The sequence below is a fragment of the Globicephala melas genome, chromosome 21 (genome assembly GCF_963455315.2).
Source record: "Globicephala melas chromosome 21, mGloMel1.2, whole genome shotgun sequence".
Classification (NCBI taxonomy): Eukaryota; Metazoa; Chordata; class Mammalia; order Artiodactyla; family Delphinidae; genus Globicephala; species Globicephala melas.
In genome coordinates this window covers 17701868-17728426 of record NC_083334.1, presented here as the reverse complement: position 1 = coordinate 17728426, position 26559 = coordinate 17701868, and the positions used below count along the sequence as shown (strand labels likewise).

The 26559-nt window shown below is 39.9% G+C and overlaps 1 protein-coding gene and 1 pseudogene across 1 annotated transcript; one reads left to right on the top strand and one right to left on the bottom strand.

Moving 5' to 3' along the window:
* Window positions 1-6357: 6357 nt before the first annotated feature.
* On the top strand, window positions 6358-7091 carry LOC132594413 (ubiquitin-conjugating enzyme E2 R2 pseudogene; annotated as a pseudogene).
* A 9777-nt stretch (window positions 7092-16868) lies between these two features.
* On the bottom strand, window positions 16869-25838 carry FGF20 (fibroblast growth factor 20). The gene is made up of 3 exons (XM_030884110.2): window positions 25553-25838; window positions 20043-20146; window positions 16869-17957 (listed from the first exon to the last, which is right to left on the bottom strand). The coding sequence occupies exons 1-3, from the start codon at window positions 25836-25838 to the stop codon at window positions 17712-17714; spliced, it is 636 nt and encodes a 211-aa protein (XP_030739970.1). The 3' UTR covers window positions 16869-17711.
* Window positions 25839-26559: the final 721 nt, after the last annotated feature.

Sequence of the window (26559 nt, the reverse complement as noted above, 5' to 3'; positions counted from 1 at the left end):
AATGTACTGTATTCTGTAGGGAATGAACAATTCTGATGGGTTGAGCAAGTCACTGATTGCTTCTCCCACTCACCTGATTGTGACCTTGGGTATTTTACTTCATTTCTGAGTCTTGATTAACTTGTCTGAAAAATAAAAGCAATTATGCCTGACAAGTTTGTTGGGGGTTTAGCTGAAATATTATACATACAGCACATTGAACAATGTCTGGCATATAGCAAGCTAGCAATAAATTGTAATAATTATATTGCTGTTATGTTAGACAGTAAATTTTTTTAGGTTAAATAGAATAATTGCTCATGATCAATACTAGAGTGTTGAAATACTCCCAAATCAAAGCTATTTTGTTACCTGTGATAATATTTTATTTACAATGTTAGTGTTATCCTAAGTAAAGACTAGGAGGAAGATATTGGCCAGAATGTATAGAATATGCAATCCCATGGCAAGGTGAATGAGACACTATGATTAATTTGGACAATATCAGTTCACACTCTTAAGGGATTTGACCACTCAGATATCACTGGAACAACTGGGATTCTATTAGCACTGGGGACATAGCTGGTGGGTAGTCAACCAATGGTGTCTACCACAGTTGTCGTCACATCTTTTCTCTACTTCCTCATCTTTCAGTCTTCAATCCACTCCAGTCTGATATCTGTCCCTCTTGTTCTTGAAGTCACCTCCTGAAGGTCATGGACTCGCATGCCCTCAAATTTAATCAATATTTTTTAGCTCTGGTCTTATTTGACTGCTCAGTAACACATAACACAGTCAGTTGTTTCCTCCTTCTAGAAATGCTTTTTTCTTGGTCTATGTGATACAAAACTTTACTGATTTTCTTACCTAGCATCTCCCTCCCTCTCTTTAGATAACTCTTCCTCTTCCACTCGACTTAATGTGACTCAGAGCTTTTATTTTTTTTCTCCCTACCATCTATATGCCAGTAACTCCCAAATCATAATCTCTAGCCTACACTTAGAGACCTACATATTTAAATGCTTACTTGACCCAGCCAATTGATCGTCTCCATGGCATCACAAAATTGACATTCCAGACTTGAGATTTTTATTTTCTCCCAAAATTGTTATCCTCCAGACTTACGTGATTTCAATAAATGACACTATCACCTCCCCACACCCATTTGCTTAAGCCCCAAATCTGGGCACATCTTGCCATATCTCTCTCTTACCTCCATATTCAATATATTACTGAGCCTCAGTGATTCCACTACCCTCAAAACACCCCGAATCCATCCATTACTCTCCATTTGCACTGCCAATACCCCAGTCCAAGCTATTCCAACTCTCACCTGGACTAATGCAATTGTCTCCTAAAAATGTCAATCTTCTTCCACTCTTACCCCAATCCAAAACCAATGCAATACCAGTATTGCAACCAATGGGGTCTTTTAAAGATATAGAGGAAATGGTGTCACTCTCCTACTTAAAATCCTTTTATGACACTCCCCCCCACACTATTGCACTAAAATAAGATTCAAACAAGTCAGCATGGCCCACAGTCACGCCATCCTCTTAGTCTCATCTCACGCTAACTTGTCGTCACTGCACTCTGACCGTCTTGGCCTTCTTTCTTGAGCATCTCACACTCGCAGCCACAAGGCCTTTCTCATGGATGGTCTGGATTGCTATCCACACACATCCTTCCTCCCACACACAGACTCTCTGTCTGCCTAACTATTTGTCCTGCAGAAAGGCTTTTTATGATGGTCTCAGCTAAAGAAAATGCCCATGGTCTTTCTTAGAGCACCTTGTTCTTTTCCTCTATAGTGGTTGTTACAATCTGTAATTTTTAAATGTAGTTTAATTTTACAAACAAATTAAAAATATGTCATTATCAAAATCTGTTTCATGCTTTTGCTGTCTGGTTAAAATTAGATGTACTTTAGTCTGTTAATTTACCTACATATATTTATTCTTTAGATGCTTGGAACCCATCTCCCTTTGTAGCTACTACTACAAGGACACACACGCGCACACACACACACGCAAGTAGGCAGAAGTTTCTTTATAGCTTTGGGAGAAACACATGAAATTCTAAAATTTGTGCACATAACTATGGGATCCTAATGCCATTTTAACCCAACAGAATTTAGTCCTTGCTAAAAGTTATTTCATTCTTACAAAGCATTAGATCAAAAAAGGAAATACAAATTCATTAACATCCGGCTTCAAGTTCACTATCAATAATGAATGAAAAATCTCTAATCCAATGAAATCTAGTTTATTTCAATAAGTATATACTAGTAAAATACCTATATGTTATTATTGAGCTCTGACTTGTTCTTGATTTTAACTTACTAGACTGCATCAATTGAGCCATGTCAATTATTTTAAGGGAAATAATACCAGTAACATTTTGTCTTTAAAATCTCAAATAGGAAATCCCCATTAGTGTAATAAATAATGTATTTGGCAGGAAATTGGCAAGCTGTCTTAATCAGAAAACTTCCTGGCTGACAATCACACAAAACTGAGACCATAAAACATATCTTAAATGTTTCAGCACTTGGATTTTCCTAAATACTTCTTTTAAGTTCCTTCTGAACAACTTGCACAAAGATCAAAACATACTGATTTCATCATTGCTGGCCAAAATCACAAGAGAAACTTATAGAAGTGTATGGATACACTTACCAACTTATGAACAACAAAATGTTTCATGACTTCATTGAAAAGAGTCAATAAGATAAAAGATTTTCCTCATTTATAACATGGGGAGGTTGAACTAGATGAAAGCTAAGATATCTTCAAGCTCTAAAAATTCTAATGTTTTTTCTCTTAGATTAAATAAATAGAACATAATGTACTCTATACTACACATAGTACATATTTTCCTCTTCTTACAAGGAAAGGCATCTATAGTTTTACTTTATATTTATTAATGTGTATCGAGGAGGTTAATATACCAGAAGTTGTGGACTCAGTCTAATGTCTCTAAGAAGTGAAAATACAAAAGAGTAACACCATCACTCCTTAGCTTGAACAAACAGCTAATTTGGGGGACTTCCTGCCACCCCTCCACTCTCGCCTTTTATATCCCCCATCTCTGCTCCAATCCTCTTAAACACACACTAACACACACCCCATCAGGAGGCCCATTATGGATATAACCATTCTAATCTGCTGAGGGCAACAGAGAGCATCCTCAGGAACTACAGAGTAGAAACAACCTTGTTTAGAATCCATTTCAGGTGTCCTCGCTGATGGCTCAGATAGAGATGCTGCACTATGAAGGCATTTCATTCTGATCCTTGTTCATAGCTCTTCGAAATACTGTTAAAAAAGTAAGAGTCAAAATAAAAGCAAATCAAAGATGCCCCTGAGCAAGAAAGAGAATGAGCAAATAACCAGGAATGCCTATGGTTAGGTCCACGCTGTACCCTGCCACTTGAGCCAACAGACCCTCTTGTATTAGAGGTATCAGTGGTGGGGAAAAACACCACGTGCAATTTAGGGGAAGTCCCAGTGGGAAAATCATAACACTGCCCCCTGGGGTACTGGAGCAAGGGCACACCGTTTGCAAGAGAGAAGATATGTTTTTTGAAATGCAACTCTTGGCATGGTACAAACTGAAAGTCAGACTATGGGACACCATATGAACTCATGAGCCAAATCTTCCCTGACCCATCAACTCAGAATGCCCAGACTCCTGTCATACACCATGGTTGCACCAGCACCTCTTCCTCAGCATAATCCCATGGCCCACAGGGGGGATCTCTGAGGACTAGCTGATGGAGGATGAAAATGCCCACGCTTGGTTTACAGATGGGTCAGCTCAGTGTGTGGACGGAAGCCACTACAGCCTAATTCAGGCACAGACTGGGACAGTGCATCTGGTCATCTGCTTCATGTGATAAAAGAAGTGGCCTGAGATTAGGACATATAAGGGCTCATGGGTAGTCTGGCTAGCTGATCAAAGTCACAGAAGAAAAAAGACGGGAAGATCAGGGACAAAGAGGTGTGGCAGAAAGGAATATAGTGTATGGGAAATGGGAGTGGGGGAGGGAGGGAGATGCAATAGGGAAGAGAGATGGGGACATATGTATATGTATAGCTGATTCACTTTGTTATAAAGCAGAAACTAACACACCATTGTAAAGCAATTATACTCCAATAAAGATGGTAAAAAAAGAAAAAAAAGAAAGAAATGGGAGTGAATATAAAGTGTGAAAATCTTTGTATGAAAAGTTAACATCAATCCAAGAGTTCCCACTATGGAAGTGGCATTAAACAACCAAGTCGGTAGAATGACTTAGCCAACTGATGACAGCAAGCTGTCACTGGCCGGTCCAACGGTGGAACAATGGACATATTAAAAAGTGGCGCTGGTGAAAGAGATAGAGGTTAGGCATCAACCCAGCAGCATAGGCTCCCACTTTCCATAATGAATCGAGCTACTGCTGCCTCTAAATGTCCAACCTGCCAGCAACAGAGACCAACGCTGAGTCCGTATCATGGCACCATTCCTTCAGGAGACAATCTGCCCATTTGATGGCAATTTGTCTACACTGAGTCCCTTCTACCTTTAAAAGACCTGTGATTGAGTCAGATAGGAAGAGACCTTTTTTGGCATGGATTGCCTTTCCTGCACACAGAGTCTCGGCCAGCATCACTACCCAAGGGTTTGTTCAACCTGCCCAGGATCCCACACACAGCAGAGCAGGTATCAGAGTAGGTCCGTGACAAGGAGGTACAGCAGTCATACCATCTCCATGAAAACGTGGATTTGAGCAACGGGTAGACTGTGATGGACGTGGAGATTCATCATCTACATGCCTCTGCAAGGAAGGATTTATAGTCCCAGCTGCCTACGTGTTGTCAGCCCTTTCAGAAATTGGCTCAGCTGCAGAGCCCCACTACCTGCGGGGACCCACATCCAGCAGCTGATCTATAAGTGAGAAGTTTCAGCCAACTCACTCCAGTGAGCTAGGGCCATTTTAGCTCAATCAAAATGGCTAAGTCTGACATGACGTCTGCATCACAGCTCAACGTTTCCTGCCCAATCTTATTTCCTTGCCTTTCTTTCCACATTTGTTTATCCCAAGGGCAATGCCTAATAAATATTCTATTCTCTAAACTCCAGCTCAGAGTCTAAAAGAAACCACCTGGATTACATTTTCTGAACAAATCTCAGGGCACAGAGTGAGCCGTGGGAGGCCCCAGAGCATATTAATATCTCAGGACATTTTTATGAATCTATACAATGCACTTTCATAAGTATATATTTTAAAATTACTCCTGGGTTTATACTTGCAGCCTTATGATAATTGAAGTAGCATACAAATAAATTCTCAAATACCTTTAGCCAATATGTACAGAAAATGTACATCATATCTATTTTAGGAAACCCTCCTACACTGTTGATGGGAATATAAATTGGTACAGCCACTTTGCAGAACAGTATGGAGGTTCCTTATAAAGCTAAAAATATAGCTACCATATGATCCAGCAATCACACTCCTGGGCATGTATCTGGAGAAAACCATAATTCAAAAAGATACATGCACCCCAACGTTCATTGCAGCACTATTTACACTAGCCAAGACATGGAAGCAACCTAAATGCCCATCAACAGAGGACTGGATTAAGAAGATGTGGTGTATATATATACAATGGGATATTAGCCATAAAAAAAGGATGAAATAGTGCCATTTTCACCTGCATGGAAGGGACCTAGAGACTGTCATACTGAGTGAAGTAAGTCAGACAGAGATAGACAAATATCATATGATATCACTTATATATGGAATCTAAAAAAAAAATGGTACAAATGAACCTATTTACAAAACAGAAATAGAGTCACAGATGTAGAAAACAAACTAACGGTTACCAAGGGGGAGAGGGAGGGATAAACTGGGAGATTGGGATTGACATAGACACACTACTATATACAAAATAGGTAACTCATAAGAACCTTTGTATAGGACAGGGAACTCTACTCAATACTCTGTAATGACCTATATGGGAAAATAATCTAAAAAAGGGTAGATATATGTATAACTGATTCACTTTGCTGTTCAGCAGAAACGAACACAAGATTGTAAATCAACTATACTCCAATAAAAATTAATTTAAAAAAGAAAAGAAAAACTAAATTCTAGGAGAGGTCCAGGAAGCTAGGCACTGTCCCCTCACCATCCCGGGCCCTCGGACGCCTTCCTCCACTTTCACCTCCTCTCACCGCCCCCTCCCCCCCAGTTAAGATGGGGCGGGGAACAACCCAGAATTTCTTTAACTCTCTCCAGCCCTCCCCCGACCCGGCCTGAATGTGAGCAGAAGAACCAGGCCAGCCCACTGGCGTCAGGGGCCTGGTACCGCCGCGGGGTGTGTGAAGATGCCGGGGTCCGGCCCCACCCAGGGCAAGCGGCGGGGAAGGGCCTGGTCCCCCTCCCCCCTCCCCCCCCCCCCCCGCCCACTTGTGAGGACTGGGTCCCAGTAGCAGATGACCAGTTCGCAGAAGGCCCTGCTCCTCGAGCTCAAATCCCTGCAGGAGGAAGCGGTGGAGGGCGCCGCATCACACTGGTGGATGAATCCGACCTCTACAACGGGGAGGTTGTCGTCTTCGGACCCCCTAACACCCTCTACGAAGGCGGCTACTTCAAAGCTCATATTAAATTCCCTATTGATTACACGGATTCACCACCTACCTTGAGATTCTTGACCCAAATGTGACTCCCCAACATTTAAGAGCGTGGAGACGTATGCATTTCCATTCTTCCTCCGCCTGTGGACGACCGGCAGAGTGGAGAACCGCCCTCTGAAAGGCGGAACCCTACTCAAAATCTCAGTACTATCTTGTTAAGTATAATCTCATTGCTTAATGAGCCCAACACCTCCTCCCCAGTCGAGGTGGATGCTTCTGTTATGTTCAGGGAAGGGAGGGACAGTACAGGAAAAGACAAAGAATATGCCGAAATCATTAGGAAACAGGTGTCAGCCACTAAGGCCAAAGCAGAAAAGGATGGAGTGAAGGTCCCCACGACCCTGGCAGAATACTGCATCAAAACTAAAGTGCTGGGACTTCCCCGGTGGTGCGGTGCGCTCCCAAGGCAGGGGGCCTGGGTTTGATCTCTGGTCAGGGAACTAGATCCCGCATGTGTGCCCCAGCTAAAGATCCCACATGGGGCGTTGAAGATCCCGCATACGAAGACCCAGCAAAGCCAAATAAATATTAAAAAAAAACAAACCACTAAAGTACTGCAGCCTCAGTTCGCCTCTACAAAGTGTTCACAGTGAAACACATTTGGTCTGTTTTCTTGAAGAATTAAATAGTCTTTCATCAAAAAAAAAGATAAATAAAATTCTAAAAATTTCACAGGCAAAAATAATCTCAAAATGGATCATAGATCTAAATGTAAGAGTTACAACTATAAAAATTTCAAGAAGAACACACAGGAGAAATCTTTAGCAACTTTGGGTTTGGCAAAAGAATTCTAGATACAAAACAAACAGCATGAATGAAAACAATTTCATAAATTGGACTTTATCAAAATTTAAAACTTTGCTCTTCAAAAGACCCTGTTAATGAAAGAAAAGATAAACCACAGACTGAGAGAAAATATTTGCAAAATATATATTCAAAAAGGACTTATACCTAGAATATATATAGAACTCTTACAACTCAATAATAATACGATAAATAACCCAAGAAATATGGGCAAAAATCTGAACTAATGCTTTACTGAAGAAGATATACAGATGACAAATAACCTCATGAAAACATGTTCCACATCATTAGTCACTATGGAATTTAATTAATTAAATAAAATGCATTTAGATGTAAATTACATGCAAATTAGAACTACATGAGCTATCACTAGAATTTCTAAAACTAGAAAGACTATTGATACCAAGTGTTGATGAGCAAGTAAAACAACTGGATCTCTTATATGATGCTCTTTTATTTTTTTTAATTTTTATTTTTTTTTAATTTTATTTATTTATTTATTTTGGCTGTGTTGTGTCTTGTTGCTGCACGCAGGCTTTCTCTAGTTGCAGCGAGCGGGGGCTACTCTTTGTTGTGATGCGTGGGCTTCTCATTGCGGTGGCTTCTCTTGTTGCCGGGCACAGGCTCTAGGCACAGGGGCTTCAGTAGTTGTGGTTCGCAGGCTCAGTAGTTATGGCTCGTAGGCTCTAGAGCGCAGGCTCAGTAGTTGCGGCGCGTGGGCTTAGTTGCTCCACGGCATGTGGGATCTTCCCACCCATGTCCCCTGCATTGGCAGGCGGATTCTTAACCACTGCACCACCAGGAAAGTCCTTATGATGCTCTTTTAAAAGTAATATGGTACAACCACTTTGGGACACTGGTTGGCTGTGTATTATAAATACAACTCAGCAATTCCACTCTAGATATTTATCCCAGAGAATGAAAAATATATGTTCATAGCAGTTTTATTCACAATAGCCCTGGAAACAACCAGATGTCCATCAACTGTTGAATAGATAAACAAATTGTGTTATAGCCTTACAATGAACTACTACTCAGCAATAAAGAGAAAGATACCTCTGATACATGCAATATGGGTAAATCTCAAAAACGTTGAATTCATACTGAATGTTTCCATCGATGCTAAATTCTAGAAAATAAAAGCTAATCTACAGAGGCAGTAAGCAGATTAGTGGTTTCCTTGAGCTGTGGGTGAAGGAAGTAATGACCACAAATGGGCAAGGAGAAGCCTTCTGGCCTGATGGATTTATTCCATATCGTGAGTGTAGTGGGAGTTACACAGGTGTATATATCAATATTTGTCAAAAGCCATAAAATGCTACACTTAAAATCTTTGAATTATTCTATGTAAATTATACCACAATAAAAATTTTTAAAGAACATTTTTAAAACCTGTTTAAAGTATGACCAAAGGAAATGAAAGTAGGAATTTGAATAAATATTTGTACACCCATGTTCATAGCAGCTTTGCAAAATAGACAAAGGGTGGAAACAACCCTTGTGTCCATGAACAGAAGAATGTGTAAACTAAATATGGTATATATGTACAATTAAACATTATTCAGCCTTAAAAGTCTGACACGTGCTACAACATAGACAAGCCTTGAAAACATTATGCTAAGTGAAATAAGCCAGTTACAAAAGGACAAATAATGTGTGATTCCACTTATACGAGGTTCTTAAAGCAGCTGAATTCACAGAAGCAGAAAGTAGAATGGTAGTTGCCAAAGGCTGAGAGGAGAGGAGAATGAGAAGTTAGTGTTCACTGGATCAGAGTTGCAGGTGGGGAAGAAGAAAACGTTCTGGAGATGAATGGTGGGGATGGTTGCACAACAACATGAATGTACCTAATACCATAGAACCGTACATTTTTAATTGTTTCAAAAAGGTAAATTTATGTATATTTTACCACAATTTAGAAAAAGGAGAGGTAATGAATAGAATATGTGAGAGGAAGAAGTGGACACCCCTTTGAAATTAATGCTTTGATTCTGTGGGTAGGGAAATCTTGGAAACCAAGATGAGTAACCCCATCATAGAAAACTGATAAGCAAGGAATAGTAGAGCAACCCCATCATGGAAAACTGATAAGCAAGGGATCAAGGAGACTAGAAAGAAAGAACTTCAAATAGGGACCATCCTGACCAGCAGGCTAGGTGAACCTAACAATTCAGATGATTATCTTTATGCCGAAATGCAAAGAAATGATCATCTTGAGTCTCTCCCAAAGGGTTATGTTTCTAACTCCCAAAAGCTTTCTATGGAAGCATGAATTTCATGGGAAATAGCTGGAGAATAGGCTAATGGAAAGATATGAATTTCGATTGGGCTCACTGTCTACACAACAATTTCCCTATGGGCTAAGACAAAGGGTCATTAGATTTGGAATCACATCCTCCATTCACAAGAGAAACACTGACAACTTACTAAGATTCAGAGGAGATCAATAGGACAGAAGAATCAGCTAAACTTGCAGGCACGGCAGCTATGGCAACAACCTTGGCAAACCCTCCACACAGATAGCAACAAGCCACTTCAAAATCACTGGGAGCTGAGCCAAGAGAGGGAACACTGAGACAAGGGCTTCGTAAATCCTAAGGATAAACTCCCTGGGCATGGAAAACAAAGGACAACTTCCAAAGTGTTTCCTTTGATTTCTTCTGATCTTTCTTAATTTAAGAACCCTGGCACTCAAGTCTGGAGATCAGACCCAGTCTCTCAAAGGGAAGGACAATCTGCCCCAAAGTCCTTAACATCGGGTCCAGTAAAACGTTAGATTGGCCTGGAGAGACTCTAAACCCCGAGACTTGTTTTGAACAAAGGATAATTTTCAAGAATCTCAGGAACTTTTAGATACAGGATCAAAGATAACATTCATTCTGGGAAACTTGAACATAAGGAGAGAAATTTTTTTGACTATTGAAAGATATGGAGGAGAAGTAGCTGTGGTTCCTGGGTTAAGATAGTGGCCGGACACAGAGGACCAAAGAAGTTTTCCTGGGGTGGTATTTCCTTTCCCTGAGTGTGTAATTGCAAGGGATTTATTGTAATTCTAGGGATGGAAAGAGCCTTCAAATGTCAAAGAGTAGAACCCCCAACAACTGGACCTGCCAAAAGGGAAGCTCTAGAACCACACTGCTGCAAATGTGGAAAGTACCACGGTGCAGTAGGACTATAATAAATTTCATAGCAGGGATGTTGAAGAAACTGGGACTAACCTCACACACCACTTACCCCTTGAACCCTGGTTTGACTGGTCCAAAATAGAGATGGACCTTGAATCAACCTTTTGGTAATCTGTGGTCACTGATGTAGCAAATGCATCCTTTTAGATGTTAATTATGACCTGTTAATTTTGGTCGTCAATACAGTGTGCCTTTGTCTGGCCAGAATGGCCCTACTATAGGATAAATTCTTTAGCACTGCATTATAATCTAATAAGGTAACATTTAGACAGGTGTCCTTGATCTGATTCAAGTAGAAGATGTATTCATTTTAGAGCTGGCACATTGGGGTAGCCGTTGGAAATAACTGTACTTGAGGCTCTGCCTTCCCTTATTAGTTTGACAACTAAAAATGATAGAACAATTTAACAGAAAAACTAAATTCAAGGGCCCTTCACCAAACAATAACTTTTATGGGAGTGTTGTTATTTCGAACATATAAATTATGCACTGAGTGGGACAAAATGTTTGTCCTTGAAACTCACATCACTAAACAGGATGCAAAGAAAGTAAGTGCTGGGTACGGATACCGACACAATGGGGTATTCTGCTGCAGTAACATCATTAGATCACGTGGCCTCCTGACAGGCAGGTTTCTTAAAGATTACACAGGCAACTTTCTAACTTCTCAGCCCATATAACCCAGAAAGACTCCCCAGTGGACTCTCCAGTGATCCCTTGACGTGGAATCATTGGCATGTCCCTAAGGAAATGAAAATGTTGTCAAATGGTGTACTCATTTTTGAGTACAAATCAGTTGCCAGACACTTATTTGTCCATCGTTAAAACAGAGCACCCCAAAGACAGAACATCAGGTCCTTCTGCCACCACCACAAATTTGATTATATTTGATACACAAGTACTCTCAAGGGATGACGGGCAGATGAGAGCTCCATTGTTAAATGGAAGCAGTAGAATCAGGATAGAGTACTGCCCTTCACAGAAGCATGCTGCACGACTAGGAGCCAGCCCTTGGCAAGAGCACCCTGACTGATGCCCAAGGTACACTGCTTCTTCTAAGAAACACTGTGCTTGACCACTGCACTCTTCACTCTGATACCTCCAAGACGATTATTTTCAAATACCACAAGATGTGGTAGCCATCCAAATCTCAGTGTGATTGGAGGTAGAGTCTTCTTCACCTTAACAATTTATCTTCTCAATAATTTCTCCCTTCACAATAATGCCCCCTTCACAGTCCCACCCTCCACACAACTCAAGCCCCACGGCAAAGGGTGAGGTAATAGTCTGGCCAATAAATAAATAAAAATACCACACACACGACTGGTCATTCCACCACCATGAAGAGATCTGGAGCAATACAAGTGACAGGTCCCAAATGCTTCTTCATTAAAAAACTAGAGAGCAAATAGAAGTAGAGCTGACTTATTTACTGAATTGGGATAAAGAGTATACGGTTCATTGGGGAAAAAACATGGGTTGGTCAAAAATATATAAGTAAACACTTGTATCTGATGTTATATTTTCTTATATTTTAACCATGGTGGGGGGGACTTGTGGATGAAATGAGGACAGATATTCATTTCTGGATGCCAGAAATGCTAAAATAAATATTCAAACTCCCTTTGACCCAATGGGTGGCAAGATACATGTGAACCACCTAGAAGCCAAATCATACAGGAAGCTTTAGTGGCTGAGGAACCAGGAAACATCTAATATTTTTTCAAACAGGGCAAGGGGAACTTTAATTTGAAATCCAGAAATCTTTTAAAACTAAGAGGCCTTTGATTAGATTTTTCTTTTCTAGTCTAGTTCTCTAATCCTTCTTTTCGGTTGATGGACATAGTATCCTAGGCAAGACTAGGGTACAACTTCACTGTACCAGCTTGTCCCAATCAACTGCACTTTTGGGGCCTGAATGTGGGGTTGCTTAGTCTGATGAGAAGCAAGGCTATTTTCAGCATTTACGGAACCATTTAACCAACTGTCATGGGCCATTTGACACATTGCAGCCTCCCATGCCAGAGTGGTCTCTATAGAGAGAAGAACCTTGGTCTCAAAGTATTACTTATATCCAGTTATACATGGCAATGGCTGGAGCCTGTGGAGAACACCCAACCGGGAAAGAGATCAATCTGTTCTATTTTAGCAAGTAGAAAATCTAATTGTTGCTAGTGAAAGTTTATTTACATACAGTCTCTTATCATTGCAGAAACTGTAGGGAAGTTTTGCAAATGATAGTTAACATTCCAAGCAAGAAAGAATGGAAAATGTAAGTTAATAAATGATTTCTAATAGAACATTTAAAATAAAGAAGAAAGAAGATGACTAATGGGTGAGATTTTCCCCAAGCATCCTGAGGATAAAATAAATTATTTTCAAAATATTGATTTGATAATAAACCAAATTATTCTTATCCTTCCATGTATGAATTAATTAATATGTTCACACACTACTTCCATTTAGGAGTATCAAGTGAAATCTATTCAGATATGGAATAGATCATTTCTTCAAGGAGTATAAATTCAGTAGATATAAATTGTTTTTCTGACATAGGAAGACATGCCAATATATAAATAGAACTAGAATACAAGATATAGTGACTTTCTAGTTTTCTGAAAGTTTATAAAGCCACTACTTCAATCATATTTCATATCTCAAATTTCTACAGGTAGCTATCACCATAAAAAAGTTAAACTTTTTGAATTATGGTTTTCTCAGGGTATATGCCCAGTAGTGGGATTTCTGGGTCATATGGTAGTTCTATTTTAGTCTTTTAAGGAACCTCCATATTGTTCTCTGTAGTGGCTGTATCAATTTACATTCCCACCAACAGTGCAAGAGGGTTCCCTTTTCTCCACACCCTCTCCAGCATTTATCGTTTGTAGATTTTTTTTTTTTTTTTTTTGCGGTACGCGGGCCTCTCACTGTTGTGGCCTCTCGCGTTGCGGAGCACAGGCTCCGGACGCGCAGGCTCAGCGGCCATGGCTCACGGGCCCAGCCGCTCCGCAACATGTGGGATCCTCCCGGACCGGGGCACGAACCCGTGTCCCCTGCATCGGCAGGCGGACTCCCAACCACTGCGCCACCAGGGAAGCCCTGTAGATATTTTTGATGATGGCCATTCTGACCAGTGTCAGGGGATGATAACTCATTGTACTTTTGATCTGTATTTCTCTAATGACTAGTGACATTGAACATGTTTTCATGTGCCTCTTGACCATCTGTATGTCTTCTCTGGAGAAATGTCTACTTAGATCTTCTGCCCATTTTTTGATTGGGTTGTTTGTTTTTTTGATATTGAGCTACATGAGCTGTTTATATATTTTGGAGATTAATCCCTTGTCAGTTGTTTCATTTGCAAATATTTTCTCCCATTTTGAGGGTTGTCTTTACGTCTAATTTATGGTTTTCTTTGCATGGAAGTAACCTAAATGGCCATCAACAGATGAATGGATAAGGAAGATGTACATATATAAAATGGAATATTACTCAGCCATAAAAAGAAATGAAATTGGGTCATGTGTAGAGACGTGGATGGACCTAGAGTCTGTCATACAGAATTAAGTAAGTCAGAAAGAAAAAAACAAATACGTATATTAATGCATATATGTGGAATCTAGAAAAATGGTACAGATGAACCTATTTGCAGGGCAGGAATAGAGACGCAGACATAGGGAATGGACATGTGGACACGGGGTGGGGAATGGGGTGTGGGATGAACTGGGAGATTGAGATTGACATATATACACTACCATGTGTAAAACAGATAGCTAGTGGGAACCTGCAGTATAGCACAGGGAGCTCAGCTCCGTGTTCTGTGGTGACCTAGATGGGTGGGATGGGGGCGGAGGAGGGAGGTCCAGGAGGGAGGGCATATAGGTACACATATAGCTGATTCACTTCATTGTACAGCAGAAACTAACACAACATTGTAAAGCAACTATACCCCAATTTTTTAAAAAAAGTTAAATTTATTTTCCTATTATATCTAAAAAAAGGAAGAAATTTTGATTGAGTAACAATATTCGTTGTGGGCCATCTTTTTTTTTTTGCTCTATGCGGGCCTCTCACTGTTGTGGCTTCTCCCATTGCAGAGCACAGGCTCCGGACGCGCAGGCTCAGCGGCCATGGCTCACGGGCCCAGCCGCTCCGCGGCATATGGGATCTTCCCGGACCGGGGCCCGAACCCGTGTTGCCTGCATCAGCAGGTGAACTCCCAACCACTGCGCCATCAGGGAAGCCCTGCAGGGAAGCCCTGTGGGCCACCTCTGATCAGTGTATTATCTGTTTAAATTTATATGACTTCCTCCACAGTTATAAATTTAGACACCAGCAACATTTTGCAAAAGATTTGAAATACTTGCATAATGCTGGCTTTGGGACACATGCTTTAAATATAAGTGTCAAACACTGAACCAAAACTAGGTTTTCACTTTTATTGACAAATAAAAATAAATGGGAATTATTTTATTCTGAAGATTATTAAAGTATTACTGCTAAACCATTTTTACTATTTTTTTATATTTATAAAAGGAATAGGTTTTTTTTTTTTTAACATCTTCATTGGAGTATAATTGCTTTACAGTGGTGTGTTAGTTTCTGCTTTATAACAAAGTGAATCCGTTATACATATTCATATGTCCCCATATCTCTTCTTTCTTGCATCTCCCTCCCACCCTCCCTATCCCACCCCTCTAGGTGGTCACAAAGCACTGAGCTGATCTCCCTGTGCTATGCGGCTGCTTCCCACTAGCTATCTATTCTATATTTAAACCAATAGGTTTTGAGCTAAACCATTTCTCTGCCTCTTACCCTGTATACAGGCAAGTACACACACTACCCCTCTAGCCACGCACACATTCCCGTGTAGCTTTATTAAAGGTATCTGTTGAACTCCCTACCCTCACCCTCAGCATTACCATTAATTCATTCAAGTAATGAGAGGATGAATTAACAGGAATAACTCCAGAGAACATTAAAGCAACAGTTAGTCTTTCATTCAAAGTGTGGTGCATGGTCTGGCCATCTCAAGCATCACCTGGAACATTGTTAGAAATGCAAAAGTTCAGCTCTTCACCTGCTAACTGAGACCTAGTTTAACAGATCTGTCCTTTAACAAGATCCCCAGGTGATTTTGCATGTACATTAAAGTGTGAGAAACACTGCTCTAGACTAGTGGTTCTTAAAGTATGGTCTCCAGACCAACTGCATCAATATTACCTGGGAACCTGTTAAAAATGTAAATTTTTAGGCCTCACCCCAGACCCACACATCAGAAACTGTGGGGCGGGAGCCCAGCAATGTGTTTCACCAAGACTTCCAGGTTCTAACTGGTGACAGCTGCTTCCATGATTGTAACCACATTCCCAACGATGACTGCTAATGTGAGGGTGGTGACATTGACAACTGCTGGGTAGGAGCAAATAAAACCTCAGAAATGTCTTTAAGAACCTACAGGATTTGTATCTGTGTGGCTCTGTAAACTTATATGTGCCACTCTCCCAATTGGTCACTCAGCTCCAGCCACAAAGCTCTTTCTCACCTTAGGGACTCCAGACTCACTGTTTCCTCTTCCTTTAAGGCTCTTATTCTCCTCTTAGCCTTATCCTTTAAGAAATGTCAGCTCTTTAGAGAAGCCTCTGACTCACCCTATCTAAATTTATTCTCTTTTTTTCTGTGTCTGAACCTTGTTTTTCTCATAGAGCAGGTCACAATTCACAGTTACGGTGTTCGTTAGTTTCCCTTACTAGACGTTAAGCTCCATGAAGCAGGACCCACCTCTGGCTTGATCACCATATTTTCCTTAGTGCCTCACAGTATCTTCTGCATAGTAGGCTTAATGACTGTTTATTGAAATAATGACAAAATAGCGGCTATAACGGAAAAGATAGCACACTCGGATAGGTAGATGAAGCCTTACTATTATTAATGGTGGTACCACAAAGACACATTCTTTCTGTGATCATAGTGGGTGAAAAGAAATGGGCTTTGCCAGACTAAGAAAATAGGTAAGCATAAATGGCTTATAATGTCCAGTAATTTTCACCATTAGAAGTTCTCTAAATATCAAGCTTTTCTCTAGGAACTCAGAATTTTGTCACTTTAAAAATATGTCCTATAAGTAGAATAACTCCACCTGAAAAGGAATGAAACCAAAACATAAAAATTAAAATGTTTAATTCCCTTTTTGAATGTGTGTTGAGTTCAATACAAATTGATACAGCATTTTTCTAGGCCAAAGAAACCAATGTTACATTTAGAAGGCAATTGACTGCAAAAAAATATAATCTATGCTATACTTTATTTTTAAAAAGAAATTCAAGATCTTATTCTATGTTTAATGTGTAGCAATAATGATGTCTTCTTTACAGCCCAAGACATCACAACAAAGTAATGGCACGATAAAGAAATTTTTGTTGTTTTTTTCTCTTGTATTATCTTCATGTACTAGTAAAAAATAAACTCTTTAATAAATAAATATATATAATAAATATTTGCAAACTGAAAATGTATAAATAGGTCCATCCTTTTTAAAAAAAAATGTTCCGTCTTGGTGTGGCATGTTTCATAGTCCATGTTTCACCCAAATTTTTTACATAAAATGCCGTAACCTGCAAAATCCTACAAGGTTCTCAAAATTTATGTAGCAATGATCTTGGCCAACTATGTCAATACATCTCTTCAACATGAAGTATCTATTTTTAATGTAACTTTTAAAGTAAACATACTCCAGAGAGGTGAGGCACCAGCAGCAAACTAGGTAGGGTTCCCATTACCCACAGTTTAACAGATTTTCAGCTTCAATCTACAAGTGAGGACAGAGCCAGTGTACCCGAGGGAACTTAATCCACTTGTAAAGAGAGATCTTGATCTACTTCAAGTCAAGATATTTTTTGTTTGTTTGTTCTCAATATTCTTTCCAAATTCAGTCTCCCAGTGGAAAATAGACTCCATAACATTCTGAAGGTCTTCCTGTGTTATTATTTTATGATGCAAACTGTAATAAGAAAGAATAGTTGTAGTTTGGTTCTTCAGTAAAGACACTATCACCCTTCAACTGTACATTAGTAGGTCCTTGTACAGTTCAGGAACTCTTTCTGGATCCACTGGTCTAGGCAGGAAATGTGTAAATTTCTGATGTCTTTTAGATCTGGCACCATCTCTTGGAGTTCCATCTTTGTTAAGTGCCACAAAATACCTACGGCCAGTGTCTCCATGTTTATATATGTTGGATGAATAGGTATTATACCAGTTCTCTTCAAATTGCTCCCTAAAGATGCATTCAGAAGTCAGTTTCTCCTAAAAGAGAGAAGATAACTGCCATTGAAAAAGATATCTTTAAGAGAATTTCCTTAGAAAAGTCTCAACTCTCTATTTATTTGCCTATAACTATATCCTTATCAAAGAAGGAGAGAGGGTAGATTGTTTTTGCTTTGTTCTGTTTTAGTTCTCATGTTATCTGGAATTCTTTCTCCCAGGGGACTCCATCCAGCAGTTTAGTTTACAGAACTCTAAGTTAAATGTCAATTCTCAATTTTATTTTCAAACAATAAATATTCTAAACTTGCCCATGCTCCATTTGACCTCCCTTCCATCACCATCACTGGCAAATAGGCCTGTAGTTTATCTTGTTCCATCATTAGATGCCAAAGTTCTACACAGCAAATCTCCACTACCATCTTGAAATGTTTCAAGACCTTGCTAACATTCAAATTCCTAACTCAAGATCATCACTCCAAGTCATATATCTTCCCCTTATGAATTTATTGTTTGATGACATAATCCCCACAATTAACTTATATCTGGATATTACTATTAGGTAAAAAGCCCAGTGATTTCTTGTCTTTTCAAGAGGGACTGTATATTATCCCAAGGGGTAGACTACAGTTGCTTTTTTAATCTGACACATACATGAAGAAGGAAGATTATGTGCATGTTTTCCTCTTTCAATTGTAATTCTACTCTTAGGAGATTACACAATGCATTATTTCTCCTTCTTCTGAGCTGACAGAAAGCCCGGAAAGGGCAAGTGTTGCCCTTAGAAGGACAGATATTAAGTGGAGTACCATTTACTGAAATATGATAACCGATTTTCCTCAGTGTATATTGAGATTCTAACTGTATATTGTGGTCTCAATTGAGATTTTAAGAAAAAAGAAGGTACCAGATAGTGTCATCTGCTAAATCATAAAAGTAAATTCTCTTTGGAAATAGCTACAGAGACTTCGACTTTAAGAAGGGATTTCACATGAGGGAATGGGTGGGAGTGGCCCACATTTACACTTTAACAATTTTCTTACAATTATATAGCAACTGCGAACAACGAAAAAATGATACAGTGAAAGCGAAAGATCTACATAGTACTGCAGGTTGAGTTTTATATTATCCTGTTGCTCTAATTCTTGTGTTGTTTTTGCTGCTTTGTCGTTAAAAAAAAAAAGGAAAGAAAAGAAAAAAGAAAATTAAAAAAACCTTATACTGATGAAGTATTAACTTGAAAAGTTTACTGTAAGTTCCATATTTAAAACATTTATAGTAGACCTACAGATGTGTGCACTTATCCCCAGTGATAAGTTAAAAACTGCCCAATGCAACTCTGAGTAAGAGCATGGCTACTGTAATTATCAAGTCTGCAGATACGGTCCAACTAGTGTGGTTGCCATTTCCTGTTATTGTTTAAGGTATCCTAAGATTTCATTCATTCATTTCCTATATTGCAAAGGTCAGCAAGTCAGTGATGTATACTTATCTATGAAGGTAATAATAGGTAGAGAAAATTTATATTAAATGAATGTAAAGATGAAAAGAATCTAACATGGCAAGAAGAAAATGCTCTCATTTTTCTGTCTCTGGTATCAGGATAATGGGCAGAAAAAAAACTAGTGAGCTAAAAGCAATAAAGTTTTAGGGTTTAAGAAATGAAAGTGAGGGGACTTCCCTGGTGGCGCAGTAGTTAAGAATCCGCCTGCCAATGCAGGGGACATTGGTTCTATCCCTGGTCCAGGAAGATCCCACATGCCGTGGAGCAACTAAGCCCATGTGCCACAGCTACTGAGCCTGCACTCTAGAGCCGGCGAACCACAACTATTGAGCCCACGAGCCCACGCACTGCAAGGAAGAGTAGCCCCTGCTTATAGCAACTAGAGAAAGCCTGCATGCAGCAACAAAGACCCAACGTAGCCAAAAAAAAAAAAAAAGAAATGAAAGTGAGTTGCTATACTACTGCCTAGACATGTGGAAATTTATCAGGATCTAGATTTTTAATTTCTACTTAAGTATGTTGTTTATGTATTTCTTCTGATATGCATAATCGGTAGCTATTTTACTTATAAAATGGATAGTCATTATTTAATGAATTACAATAATTTTTTAAAAAATACGTACTGATCCATAGAGTTCTCCTTTGTCATTCATTCCAAGGTAAAGACCACTGTCCACACCTCTAATACTGACCAGTCCCACTGCCACACTGATGAATTCCAGGATACCTGAATTTATAAACAAAATAATGATTTGCATTTATTAGAGAACATACGACTAATGAAAATCTTCCAAAGAGCAGTAGATCAAATTGCTAAATATAATGATGTATGTGGAAGGCCTTTGTAAACTGAAAAGTGATGTACAGTTGTCATTATGATGAGCCTCCTATTTTACAGATGAATAAAACTAAAAAACCAAAAATTGTTCATCGTGATAAAATGTTAAGGGTGTAAAACCTTAAACCAGACTGACCTGGGTTTGAATCCAGTTCAGTAACTTACTGATTAGTCTACATAAGTCATTTGTCTTCTTTGAACTTCAATTTCCTCATACGCAAAATGGGTGAAATGCTTCCTTACAGGAGAGTGGTAAAGACTAACACATTTAGGCACCCAATAAATGGAAACTATTATTACCATAAAATTAGTACATAATAGAGGTGTTCATAATTCTCCTCCTTGATTCTATTAACTACAACCATGTTCTATTAATTGTTTTGCTTTGTTTTTGCTTACTATGAATCAAGTAAATTTTTTTCTAGCAGCAGCCAGTATACCTTATATGGGTGTATTAGTATTTTGTAGTTTATAAAGGGCTTCTACTTTTATCAGTACTTTCTATCTGGTCCTCAAAAACAACCTCCTAAGATAAGCATAGAAGATATTACTATCCCATTTTACATATAAAGAAACTGAGGCTTGCTTAAAGGCATGATATTTGTAATTAATAGGACAGACACTTGAACTCACATCTTCTGAGCCCTAATCCAATGTTTGTACTTCAAAACAGTGCTTCTTGAGGACAAGACAGTAGTTTCAAAATTTACAGATTATATAGCATGCTATTTCCTGTCCCACGATCCTTAAAAATAAATTTTATGGTTCAAAGAAGTAAAAGGACTTTATAATTCATGAAATGTAATAGCCAAATACCAAGAATTTAGCATGCAAGTAGATTTTGCTTTCAATAACTTTCCAGAATTATTTTCATTTATCTATAGGTAAATTAGTACCGAAAACTCTCCACTCAATATTCTTAATACACCATAGTTAAACAAAAACAACAACAACAAAAAACCTTAATGCTTCCCTCTGCATCATTCTTTTTCTCTGCACACACTAACCTTTGGACTAATGTCTTTGTCTTGTTCTTCTCTTTAGACTCTGGTGAAAAAGTATATAGACGTACTTTTATGCTTGGAACTGCCTTCCTCGATAGCTTTCTACCTTCACCCCTTCACTCCCTCTTAAGCTCTACAAACAGTATAAATGTGTACCATTTAGCCTGACTCTTGATCTTAAGTCATTTCTTGATTTATTATACAAGTTCTTGTTTGGACACGTGACGTTCCCAAGGCCAAAGGAAAGTACAAAATCTGGCTATTTGCATATATGGAGGTCTCTGTTCTGTCCAGATCCTAATTCACTCTTTGGCAGAAACATGGATGCTTAAGCTCTAAACATAGATTCTGAAGAGCTCAAATGAGCTCTTGCAAACTATTAGGAGATCATGTAGAGCACTAGAGCTAACAAGGATCTTACAGCAACAATATCGTACTGCTAAATTGCCTGTTAAGTGGCTTGAAAGAGTCACTGTCCCTGTATGAGAGCCTAAGGCAGAGAGGAGGTAAGATATAGTAGGAAGATACAGACCTCATAGGATAGCCATTATAATGACTGATATAGAGGTGGGAAGTAAAGGAAAATTAAATGTACTGCCAAGCTCATTAGTGAGTGATTCCTGTTAGAAACAAAAATATAGGCCCAAAACATGATTGGTAGAAGAAGATACGTTAATGGAATTTCATCCAGATATACTTACAAATGTATAATTACTTGAAGTTGTAATGAATGTTACATTCAACTGAGAAGTGTACTGCAGTTCACTTGTAACTTAATTCTCTTTAAGTATCTGATTTACGTTAAGATGCTCTTGTCTTTCAAAGAACAGGAACTGATTAACTGATTAGACTGTATAATAAAACTAGTTTTCAAGTACAATACAAGATTCATTTCCATATAAATCAATTATAAAACAGATCTTATAAAGTATCCATTTTTCTTGCAAAACTAAATTGTAAACCACTTACACTTTAATTCTCATCTTAAAATAATGCCGTTATGTTGTCAAAAAATATGTAATTGTAGAAAGACAAGAAATTATATATATTCTTAGAATAATTATATTCAATAGCTTCAACTTCATTAAACGACATCCAAAGCCTCATATACATATAACAAGGTCAAAATAATTTTGCAATGGCTCATAGGGGCTGATGGGAAAAAAGTTATGTGCTTTTCATATTCCTCTTAAAGATTTTAGCCACACTTTTAAATTCTGATCGTTTTTTCTCCACAAGGAAATAGTATACCACACAGTAATTTGTAATCATTTGATTCTTAAATGAGATTTGACAAGTCTTTCTTATTTATAATATGAGGTGGCAACTAAGCTAATTCTTTAACAAAGAGTAGACATGAAAAGCTTTCCTTAAGAGGTAATCACAGATTTTAGATAGATTTTCTAATGCCTAGTGTCCCATAAAAATACTTGGAGGTACTTTGTCTTTTTGGTATCATTTTCAAAGCCAGCCTTTTTTAAAATCATAATAAAGAGGTGAGTCAACCCACAATGCAACCACATCAGACAAATCTATGGAGAATAGGGGAGAATAAAAGAAAGGTCTTTAAAGGAATATGTTTGATCTCAGGCTAAACTTTTTTTTTAAGTAATGATTCCAGGTTTATGTATTAGGTAAAATCTTCCTACTGTACTACTGTGCAGGAAAACTCTATTATAAATACAGAGCTAACTCAGATAGGAAATTTTTTAAACCTTACAGGGATCTTTTTGTTTATATTCTATTGATGTGGTTTTGAAATTTTAAAACACAGTATTCTGAATTTTTTATTGAATCATAGCCAAATTAGTATAAATTATCAAAAATGTTAGTTACTTTAACATCTCAAATAGCACATCTTAAGCATTTTCAAAATTCTTACTTTGATGACACAGAAATGAATTTTTAGAGAGAAAAATAATTTCATAGTTAATTGAAGCACTAAAAAGAGAAGGCAAATATAGAGAGAAGCTTATAATATTACACATGTTGTATATACACTTTCTTCTCACCTGCACTCTCTTGTTATAAATTATGATGTTTTAGCTATCACAGGCCACTAGGATGCACTCTAATGCATCCTAGAGGTTGTTACTCCTTTAAGCTACAATGCTAATCTGGGTTATCATTCCTTTGTGTCACAGTAAATATTTTGTTCTGATAGGTACCCTTGCACCACAGGGTGGCTTAAACCAGCACAAACATCAGTCCAAGTCATATTTTTCCAATTACTAAATAAGCATACAAAATTTTAGCCAAAAAAAAAAAAATTCTACTAAGATGGTCATTCTGATATGCAACATTTATTAAGGAATGAAATAAAATACCAGTTTAATGAATGTTATCAAGTCTATAAATATTTACTAATCTCTTCCCGTAGAGTCAGTCTTATAAAGAGACACAAAGCGGAAGAAGCAACTCTTGACATTGGAGAGATTATGGTTGAATTATAAGGGTCTTAAAAATAGAATTTCCAAGCTTATACTATGTATCCCGGTGTGGGGGGGGGTGGGGAGATGTCTGAATATTACCTAAGCTTAACTTGTACCTGCTCTACTTATAGGCATTATCACATTTGCATTCATTTCTAAATCCTTCTGGTAGCTGGAGGGTTTTTCTGTAATGCAGTAATTCTTACAGGCAAGGGAACTGAGCCACCTGGTGTCACAAAGTTCTTTAGACTCAGAATCTCAGCCTCCTCAATTTAGAAACTACTTTCTGAAAGTGACCCCAAGGGGGGCCACTAGGTCATGACACTCTGGACTCATAGTCAATGGGAATTTGGAAGAGATCAGTGGAAGCTGCAAACATGTGGGTTTTAAAAAGTTAATTTTCTAAGCCTTTAAGTGCTACCAAATGACCACCACATGCTCATTTCTACATCTAGAGTTACAAATGCCCCTCAAACTGAGATTTACACTTCCCCAAAGTTTTAATGAGGACTACAAGTCAAAAAAAAGAAAGCCAAATAAGAACAGGGGTGAGGATAAGAGAGGGCCCTTCAGAGAAGAGATTCTCAAAGAATTCCAGTGCTTAGGAAAGAAAAGGAAAACTGACACTATGTTAGGCCCTTTCACATTGCTGCTGACAGGTAAATGGTATCTTTAAAATGAAATACACTGATTCTCTCTAATGAAGTCCCAAGTTTGATGATCAAAATCCTTTGAGAGTGCTAGCCAGTTAACTCTAATATGATGAAAACTTCCACAGTGGAGGAAAGATTCTGGGCTGTTAGAACAGGAGAGCATCTTGAGAGAATCACCTGATTTAACCTCATTGTACAGACAAGAAAACTAAGGCTTAGACCGGTGAGGGCACGTGCTAGTCACCCAGCTAGTTAGGGGGTAATTAACAATCGAGACCGTATGGTTTCCCAATCTAGTGTCTTAACAATCTGCCTTAACAATCATTCGGGGGTTTTTTGTTTTTGTTTCTTTCTTTTAACCCCTTCTGCTCCCAGGCACTGTTGGAGGTATTCTGAAGTACGTCCCTTTGTGTTCCCACCCGTATCTTCTTTCGCTTCCCCATTTCCTCTTACCTAAGGTCAATACCAAGATCTTTGCTTTCAGATTTCACAATTTCTAAAGAGGATCTCGGCTGAAGGACTGGGCATGCTCAGTAGCCGGATAAGCTTTTTTTTTTTTTTCCCCTCACCAAACTTTAAGAGCGCTGAGAACTGCAGGCAGGTGAGCCTGACAGTAGCGATGGTACCCACGGAAAGTTAATCTGTTACCTTTTCAGGTGAACATTTATGGTTCTCTAGGTAGACACGTAAAAGCTCGCCTCCTATGTTAGAGCTATCCTTTGAGCAGTAGCCATGGGAGACTCATCAACTGCACAGCTGCAGGGCAGGTTTGAAGAAGCTTCCGGTTGTTAACTTTTGTTAAGGGGAAATATGAGAGGAAGTAGGAGAAAATAATAGGGATTTTGAACACAAAAACAAAAAACTGCCTGCGAGGTAAGGAGTGCGGGAAAGATGTGGCTCCGAGTCCAGGGCTCGGTGTCCCAGGCAGCAGGAAGGGCAGGGCAGCCAGGTGCGGGCGGAGCACCCCCCTTTCTCCTCCTGCCCTCAGCGTCTGGAGCAGCAGGCCGGCCGGCAACCGCGGCGGCCCGCGGGCGGGGAAAGTCCTCCGGTGCCTCGCTGGCCGCCCAGCAGCCCAGGCCAGCACCTCACACTGGAAGGGTTCCGGGGGCTCCCGGCCCCACGTAGTCCCGACTCCATCCGCGAACGGGGAGGGAGACGCAAGAGGGGGAGCAGAGGGGCGCGGGAGGCGGGGGTGCCGGTACGTACCGAAGAGGCTGTGGTCCTGCCTGGTGCCCTGCACGCTGCCGTCGGGCAGTATCTGCAGGTGGAAGCCGGTGCGGCAGTAGAGCTGCCTGCGGCGCAGGATGCCGTGCAGGTGCGCCAGCTCCGCAGCCCCGGGCCCGCCGCGGGCGCCCAGCTCCGCCGCGCCCCGGCGCTCGCCCAGCAGAGGCGGCCGCTCCCCGGCAGGAGGCAGCAGGAAGTGCGAGCCCACCTGCTGGCCCAAGCCCTCCAGGCCGCCCAGGAAGCCCCCGACCTCGGCTAAGGGAGCCATGGGGCGGCCGGAGGGAGAGGCGACGGATCCGGAAAACAAAAGACCCCCAATAAAAAAAATGGAGCAGGGATGGGGAGGTGAATGGAGAAAAATTATAGCCAAACAAGCGCAAACAAGCTAAGGCCCGGTTAGTCCCGTGAGGTCGCTGGATGAACTTTGCACTGAGAGCAGGGAGGCTTTCACTGTCTTGGAGCGATCTTCTCTCCTGGGGTAGGTGGGAGCCGGTTGCTGGCTTTGCAGAAACATCTATAGCTGCCGCTGCCAATACTGGGGCTGGGCCTGGGGCTCCAACTCCGCAAACGGATCAGAGTCCTGTGTACATACACACAGTATATATGCGGGTCCTCTTGACATATGCTAATCAAGTCCTTTCATGCTCGCTGGGGAGGTTCTGTTTGAAATCTTAAACCGGCCTCCTCTCACGTTTTTGCTCTTCGGAAGTGACCAGAAGGGGCCCTTGACGGCTCTCTATCCATGCAGTCGCAAAAATCATTCCCGCACTTGGCCAAAGCTGGCCAGCAACTTCGGGGAGGCGCAGTCAAGGCCGCTCTTTGGGGTTGTCTTTGGAACAACCGTGATGCTGTTCTGCTGCGGCCGTGCGATTGCCTTTGATGTGAGCTCCTTTGCAGTGATAGATCGCTGCTAAAAGGAGCCCAGCTTGGCAGGTATATTGAAGAAGGGAAGGGGGGAAGGGAGGGAACTGGGAGCGGGGGCGGGGAGG